The 8389-nt window shown below is 52.7% G+C and overlaps 1 protein-coding gene across 1 annotated transcript; it reads left to right on the top strand.

The window, feature by feature from the left end:
* The first annotated feature begins 4893 nt into the window (after positions 1–4893).
* On the top strand, positions 4894–8389 carry LOC101775400 (probable inactive poly [ADP-ribose] polymerase SRO2). The gene is made up of 4 exons (XM_004985059.2): positions 4894–6374; positions 7068–7315; positions 7399–7532; positions 7937–8389. Exons 1-4 carry the CDS (start codon positions 5254–5256, stop codon positions 8033–8035), a joined length of 1602 nt encoding a protein of 533 aa, XP_004985116.1. The 5' UTR covers positions 4894–5253; the 3' UTR covers positions 8036–8389.

Genomic DNA, 8389 nt, shown 5'->3' on the forward strand with positions numbered 1-8389 from the left:
ATCATCGGGAAGTGTGTACTTCCCTGTTCCCAGGGTACCGGTCTTCTTGTACTATTGATGAAGCCTATCCAGCCGCTGATTCGCTTGAGTCCAGCAGACGGACGTGTGGTCAAAAGGCAGAAGGGTGTGTCAGAGGAAGAAATGTCCAGGCCGGTCAAGAGGACCACATCGGCCAGAGTAGAGGTCATAGGACAGTGTCCAAATAAGAAACGCATTAAGCAGTCAGACCATAAGAGGGAAGCCGTCATCTTTACCTGCAGATTTCTCTTCATTTCAGACAGTGTGTCGTTGATCCTCTGTCTCTCTCTGAGTCTCTTCTCTCTCTCTCTCTCTTAGACGCGTGCACCGGCCGGTAGCATTCCCTGGCCTCCCTCCCTCCCGGCGCCGCCACCCCCTCCAGGGCCTCCCCACTGGCCGGTGCTGCCGTCCCCTCCCCTCCCTGCTGGTGCGGCCGCCACCCCCCTCACCCTCACTACCAGTGCCGCCCCCCCTCCCCTTCCCTCCCCGCGCCATCGCCGCCCCTCCCCCTCCCTCTCGGCGGTGCCGCCCCCCCTTCCCCTCCCTCCCAGCGCTGCCGCCGCCCCTCCCCTTCCTCCCAGCGTTGCCGCCACCCCCTCCCCCTCCTTCCCGGCGCCACCGCCGCCGCTTCCCTTCCTCCCAGTGCTGCCACCGCCCCCTCTGCTGCACTCCCCTTCCCCCTCTGCTCGCCCCTCACTGCCATTGAGGAGCAGCAGCGGGGCGAGGTGCAGGGCAGCGTAGTAAGAGGTGGCCGACCGGCGGCGAACTCAGTGGCCAAGTCAGTGTAGTTGTGGTGGTGAGTTCTTGCAGTTTTTTATTGCAGGCGGCGGCGGCGCGCGAGGAGCAGCAGTAAGAGGTGCGGCGGCGGCGAGCTCGGTGCAGTGTCAGTGTTGTTGTGGTGAGTTTTTGCAGGCGGCGGTGGCGGGCGAGGAGCGGCGGGTGGATGCGGCAGAGGAGGAGGTGGTGCGTGGCGGAGCAGGAGGCGGCGGGGCCGGAGCAGGCGCACCGGCGTGGGCGAGCGAGGCCGGAGCAGGCACGCCGGCACGGGGTGCGGGTGGCGGCGGCAGGACGGGGGCTCGGCGACGGTGCACGGAGGCGGCGGTGCGGGAGCCGAGGCGGGCCTCCGCCTGCTGGTGCTTTTTTTTATTTTTTTTTGAAAACTCTTTTATCCCGGTTGGTATTCCCAACCGGGATAAAAGGGGTCTTTAGTCCCGGTTGAGTGACCCGGGACAAAAGACCCTTCCTTTTGTCCCGGTTAGTTTATCCCGGATGATTTTTCGGGAGATTTGCTCCCTACCAACCGGGATTAAAGGCGAGTTCTCTACTAGTGCCTGCAGGCAGACCCCTCGGATGATGAAGCCGGTGGAGCACCTTTAGGACCAGACAAGAGTTTTGCAAGTTTTGCACTCGGAGTTGCCGAATGCCAAGTCCTCCATCTTCTTTTGTCTTCCGGATACAGTGTCACCTCCAGTCCACAGGATTCTTTTTACAACCTTGAATTAATCTCCGTAATGCTTTCATCGTAATTTGTAAGAGCCTCGCTTGAATAAAATTATTTTTTAAAGATCTTGAATAAAATTGTCTGGTGCCAAATAAGTTGAGCTAGCAGGCAAAATCTTGAGGTGCCATTTACGTGGACAAATCAAAAGAACAGCTAGTTAGGCTTTGGCAGTCAAGTCTCGTAAGTGAAGCTTACTTTTTGCTCAGTGACTCCCATGCACATGCATGCAAAACCTTAATCTTGCTTAGTGACGCAGCGGCGCCTGATGATGATCGAATTGAAAAGAGCCGGGAGGGGTTGCGTCAAAAGGGTCAACAAGGTGGAATTCTGACCATGCCGACGCCCCTTCCATCACATAAGAACCCAAAAGAAGGGGCAGCGTTTCTCGGTCGTCTTTAATCCTACTCCTTGCAATCTGCCTTTTTTCCCCCTAAATCTCTTTGCACCAACCACCTCTGGCTCCTGGTCTATTGTGTAGAAGGCCCATCTGCTATGGACATAGAAAAACCTCGTAATTTGGGGGTGTTCATAGAGAAACCATCTATTGTCTTACCTGCTGAAAGAATAAAACCATCATTATCCAGCACAGTAGTCAAGTGGTGTGTGTGTGTTAAGGCTTTCCTTGGACCTTGGGAGCTTAAATAACTTGGGGGTTAAGGCTTCCTTTTTTTGGGAAAATGCCGCCTAACAGTAGCATGCTATTTCGGATAATTTGCAAATGTCAACATATGGCCGCCATTTTCTTCTTTCATGGCGGTGCAAGATCCTGAAAAAAAAAAATAAACCGAGGTTCTACCAGTAATGGTCTGGGTGCAAATTCTTGGGAAGAGGAGGAGGAATTCAGAAAAACGTGCCACCTGGTTCCTTTGTTCCCCCTCGCAGCGTGCAGGCCGGCCGTTGTTCTTTGCTTTGCGCCAAAGCAAAGTCGCCGGGACGCACAAAAAAAAGAGAAAGAACCCAAACCGAACCTGATCCGAACCAGATTATTAAAGCTCGAGTTCGTGCATGGACCCTGGACTGGACCCACGTAGTAATAAGCCGCTAAACAAAGACAAAGCATGCATTAGATCGAACTGTTTGGCATCTTTTTTTTCAGTATTTCGTTTTCCCCTTTGGCGCGGCCGGAGCAGCAGGTGATTAAGCCGGCGCGGGCGGCCGGAGTCGGCTTGAACACGGCGGTTAAGGCCGGCGGGTTAGCTTAGGCCCTAAGTTTCTGCCACGTCCGCGGATCTTGCACCGGCCGGGCCGGCCAGTCCATGCCGGCGTGCGTGCGCGCATGGACCGGACGTGCCGATCGAGACGTCGGGAGGGGGTCGTGCTCGTGCTGGACTTGTTAATTAATCGCGCAAGTGTACTTGGAATGAGTAGTAGTAAAGCAGTCAGGTTGCTTGGGCGTTTTACTAGGTAGCCAGGTCGCCGACGGCCGACCTGGGATTTCACTTGATTTCCGGCGGCGTAGAAAACTCAGCGGCGCTATCTATCTATCCCCCTGATTTGGACCTTGCGCGCCAGCTCTCTTGAAGAAAAATGGTAAGGTTACGTGCCAGGGGATCGAATTTATTGGCTTGCGTCACGAGGGCTCAACGTCACGTTGGCGGATGGCTATAACCTGATCCCGAATAGCAGAAAATATCTGCTTGCTTGCAGTGTCCAGAAAAAAAAAGATATTTACCATGAATCCTTGTCACTTTCGATTACCAAATGTTATGCCCATAACAGTATGCCACATGGATCGATTGGCCGGTCACGCAAAGCTCGCCACGTTTTCGATCGGCGCCTCCTGCTTTGTCAGGAGGACAGATAAACCCTATCGATTTGCTTGATTAAGCGAAGATGTTAGAATCCAGCTTTCCTTTTAAGGTTACTACTTCTGAAATTTTCCCACGCAACCGATCGATCGAGACCAAAGGGGCAAGGTACTTAAGCTACCGCTACGACGACGAAGAAAAGAAAATCTGGATTGCTGTTCTCAACCATAGATCTTTTTTAAAAAAAATTGCAAATGGCTATACTGTGTGTAAACACGAAGGCCTAAAAAGCTGCGGGCCTCCACAAATTGGAGCAGGCAGCCAAGGCACCCACGATGACGAGGCCACAACGGCGGCCGGTTCCTGACAGCCTGACGGCGAGGTGATGAGATGCGTGCAAGGATGAGACACGGGAGGACCAGGTGAGAGTGTTCCAGCACAATCAAGGCTCGACCGCAGCCTTACAGCTGCAGGGGAGAAGACACAACAGAAGAGGAAAAAAAGGGTAAGCAAACCAGCTTTGGTGCTTGGAGCAGAACCGGCAAGTTGATCCTCATGGATCGCTCGCATGTGCCGCGATAATGATCGAAGCTACTCTCAGTACTCGTCCTGCTGATGAAATAACTTGACCGTCACGGTGGATTAAAGTATGGGTACCTCGCCAATTCGAAGTCGGCCATCTCGTTTCCGAATTCAATAATCAACACCAGTACCACCACGTGAATACGTACGTACTAGGAGTGGTACGTTCACAGGGAGATGGTCGACGCCCGAGCACAAGGTCAGCGCGGGTTTGCCAGGCCAGCCGCTGGCCTCGTGTGGTTGTGGTGCTTGCGTCTCAAGAAGTCGTCGCGGGGCGGGGTGCGTGCGCGGACGAGAGAACCTTACGCGCCAAGGAAAATCGCCGAAAACCACCAGAGACCAGAAGGAGCGGGTGCTCGCCTGCCCGAGACCCGGAGTGAAAGGAACGCGCCGTTTCGTGCGCGAAGCGAAAAACCTGCCATGCAAGGAAAACAATTTTCAAGTAGGTAGGTGAAGCAAAGGGCAGATCAAGCAGCGCCAGATTCGGGGCAGCTGGGTTGCACATCCGGCATGTTTCATGCGACAAATTTGAGTAAATGGCTCTCTGCTAATCACCGTCTGGCGAAACAAGGACCTGAGCTGACGACTCCGTGGGACTAGAACTGCCCGGTGCTAATTCTCCATTGGAACATGAAAGATCTTCGATTTCTTGTTGATTATTTCCTTTTACGTACTGATTAAATCGATTGATGGAGGCGAAGAATACAGTTAATCGGTCAAAATAGCTAACATCAATTACATACTCGGATGCGGATAAACTTATTTTTCCTCCGTTACATTGCAAACTGTGCGCCCTCATGCTAAATCCTTGTTCATACTACGACCCTGCGCGATGTCCTCTACAGTACCTTCCGATTCAAGTAAGCGTGGTTGACAAAAAAAGAAAAAGAAAAAAGAAGAAGGCAGGTACTCACAAAACCGTCGTCAGGCTAACTGGACATTTCTAGACTTCTCCACCAAGTCACCTCCCGCAAGGCACCCAGGGGCAGAACCGACATTGCCCAACGAAGCAATTAAAAACGCGCCGCCTCGCCGGAAGACACAGATCGAAATAAAGGGAACATATCTAGTAGAAACCACACCCTTCATGAAAACCTGTGCAAACCACGTAAAAAAGTCATATAAATTCACCAATAAAATCACACGTATAGATAATATGATGATGAACAATCTTGTAAAATATCTTGTCCAAACTCGACTTCGTTTGTGAGATATAAAAATAACAAATACCAAGGCTGAAAGTTGTCCAAATGATTTATTAGAATCTTTTATTTTTATATCTCACAAACGAAGTCGAGTTTGGACAAGATATTTTACAAGGATGTGTATCATCATATATCATCTACATGTGTGATTTTTTTTGTGAATTTAGACGAATTTTTATTTTGGTTTGCACAGGTTTTCATGAAGGGTGTGGTTTCTACTGGATATGTAACGAGCAACACACCACGCCCCGCTTCTGTAACCGACGTCCTCACCGACGTCGCCTCGACGTGCCGCGCACGAGTCCGACCCGGCCGCCGCCGCCGCCGCCACGCTCCTCCTCTCCCAATCCTTCAACCTATCTCCCGCGCATTTAACCCCTCCGGCGGGCCGCCTGACCCGAGTCCTGATATACCCCGCCGCAGGGAACGGAGCAGAGCCTTGCATAAAAGCCATAACAGATCGATCGGACTCGGCATGGACTTCTCCTCCGGCGACGTCAAGGCGGCGATCATGCGGCCCGCGGGTGTTGTGGTCGGTGGCGATGCTGCTGCCGGGACGCCGGCGCTGGTGCGGGGGTGGTTTGAGTTCCAGAGGAGCGCCGCGCCGGCGAGGTTCCTCTGCTTTCACGATGGGGGGTGGGTGGACGTCGACGGCGAGGCGGTCGGGCAGCTGCGCCGGGCGTTCCAGGACAGGAGGGCGATGGTCGAGGCCGCGTGCGGGGGCAAGGCGTACCTGTTCGACTTTCTTCGCATGGTGAGGATCGACGCGGCCACCGGCGAGGAGGCCGCGCTGGGGTGGATCGACGACCGCGGGGCCTGCTTCTTCCCGGCGCCGGACTGCGGCGGAGGCAGGAAGCGGAGGAGGGACGGCGCGCCGGCGGAGGACGAGGCTGAGTCCTCCTCGGGCGTCGACGAGCGCTCCGGGGAGAGCCGCGGCGCGGAAGCCGCCGCCAAGAGGAGGAAGGCGGGCGGGGCGTGGGGGAGCGCGGCGGCGCGGCTGGAGGAGAACGACAAGTACTACCAGGTCGTCAGCAAGCTCTTCCTCAGCTATGGAATGGCCAACCTCGGCGCGGCGATCACCGCGGTCCGCAAGGTCGCGCAGGGCGCCAGGGCCAGGGCGTTCCAGCGGCAGGGGCAGCTCCTCGCCGCCGCGCGCGGCGACGCCGCCGGCACCCCCAAGTTCGCGTGGTACGGCGCGTCCGCGGAGGACGTGGCCACCGTGGTGGGCCGTGGCTTCGCGAGGACCAACGCGCCGCGGCTCGGAGCGCGCAAGCACGGCGACGGCCTCCACCTCTCGCCGCCGCAGTGCCCCTACTCGAGGTGAGTTCCGACCTGGCGTCTCGATTCAGGCAAATCTCGAATTTCTCCATTTTGCATCAATTCTTGTTTTTTGGGGGAAAAACAAAAGCTGCATCGACGATTTTCTTGTTGAATTTTGACCATAAATAGTCCCCGTTCTGTCTAGCCAGCCTTTCTGATTAGTTAGTAAATAAATCATGGAATTGCTGATCTGATTCTTGTACTAGTTTTTTCCTATGATAAGAACCTGAGTAAAGCTCTTGTTCCTTTCTCCATATAGGAGTATTCTAGCTTTAGCATTTAGCATATCATATTAAAGGCTGAACAAATTTCATGCTTGTTTGTCCTTTCTTATGAAATGAGTTACCGAATTCTTACATTTCTTGGCCCTTTGATTGCTTAATAACGAAGATACTGATCAGTTGTTGTTTTATATCAAAATGAATCCGTTGCTAACCCATCATCTGTATATGGAAAAACAAATATAGAAGTATTTCAGTATTTGTATATGTGAGAACTGTGGAAAATAGCTGCCACCAGTTGGGAGCATCACTACACACCACAGAGTGATGATCTCTGATTATAACCAGCATACTTCATCTGAACTGAAAAGCATGGGGCATTATTAGCTATAACTGCAGTCCTGAAATATGTTGTCCGGTTAAGCAGCTCATCATATGAGCTAACGATCTTTTTGAACTTGTGTTTGATCAGTGCAATGCTGACCAAGGCCGACGGGAACGGCGAGGCACACATCGTGCTGTGCCGCGTGCTGATGGGCCGGCCGGAGGTTGTCCCGGCAAAGTCCTCGCAGTCCCGCCCCAGCAGCGACGACTACGACAGCGCCGTCGACAAGCAGGAGAATCCGCAGTGGTACGTTGTCTGGAGCAAGGACATGAACACGAGGGTCCTCCCCGAGTACGTGGTGAGCTTCAAGTGCCCCAAGCTGCAGCCGGTACAAGGTTAGCGTCCTGTCCAAACTGTTTTGCATATACAAGGTTGGAGCTGTTATTCACATCATGACTCGATGAACTTTCGGTTTCAGAATCATCGGAAGCGACCTCGAAGCCGAAGACGCCTTCGCCGGCTCGGGACATGTTCCCGAGGCTTCTTGCTGAGATCGAGCTGCTGGTGCCAGACAAGTGTGGTCTTTTGCAGGAGTACTACAGCAGCTTCAAGGTAAATTGGTGATCATTTCCTATAAACTTCCACACAGCTTGTTTAGATTGATCCTCGAGTGTGCTTACAGCTTGTTTAGATTGATCCTCGAGTGTGCAAGTTGGGGAGGACTGTGGGCTGTGGCATTTGATTGACGAATTTTATGCCTTATCATCGTTTACTTCCTTTGCAAGCATTTGATAAACTCATATGCGGACAATTTTGTGACAACTAGTTTAGCTGTTCTTTTGACTGGTACATAAGCTGCCATCCGGGAAAATGCAGAATTTGCTGCTCCCTTGTAAACGACTTTATAATTCTGAAAACGGCAGATGATTTTTTGGATCAAGACCGCACTTTGTAGTGTTAGCAACAGCGCAGCAGCAGCCTGAAACTTCCAATGACACAATTTTTCTCTCCTGCAGATGGGGCAGCTCAAGAAAGACCAATTCATCCGGTTCCTTCGCAGTTACATCGGCGACAAAGTGCTGACGACCGTGGCCAAGAAACTCCGAGGATGCTAAGTTGCTAGTGCGCGGCGCAAGGTCTCTCTCCTTCCTGATTTTGCCGTGGTGGTGGTGGTGGGTGGTGGTGGACGCGGTGGATCTATAACTCCAGCGAACGATGCAGTACGTGCTAGCTGTGTGTACCGAGTAGAGGGGGTTTACTTTTGTTTCTGTCGCTTTAGTTTCCGTTGGTCAAGGGCGTAGAGGGGGGTTCGCAGCAATGTTATTCTTCCATTAACCAACAGGATAGACGCAGTTTCTGATTTTCTGAGATGTTTCAATCCTTATTTTTTTACTAGTGTTGTGTAACATGTAATCTGTATAGACTGAAAAGATTAATGCATGAAACCATTGAATCGTGGGCCGGCCAAA

The sequence above is a fragment of the Setaria italica genome, chromosome IX (assembly GCF_000263155.2).
Source record: "Setaria italica strain Yugu1 chromosome IX, Setaria_italica_v2.0, whole genome shotgun sequence".
Lineage (NCBI taxonomy): Eukaryota > Viridiplantae > Streptophyta > Magnoliopsida > Poales > Poaceae > Setaria > Setaria italica.

Coding starts and splice junctions, on each gene's coding strand:
- LOC101775400 (XM_004985059.2), top strand. CDS start 5,254: ATGAAGGGTGTGGTTTCTACTGGATATGTAACGAGCAACACACCACGC. Junction 6,375..7,067: donor CCGCAGTGCCCCTACTCGAG/GTGAGTTCCGAC, acceptor GTGTTTGATCAG/TGCAATGCTGACCAAGGCCG. Junction 7,316..7,398: donor CAAGCTGCAGCCGGTACAAG/GTTAGCGTCCTG, acceptor TTTCGGTTTCAG/AATCATCGGAAGCGACCTCG.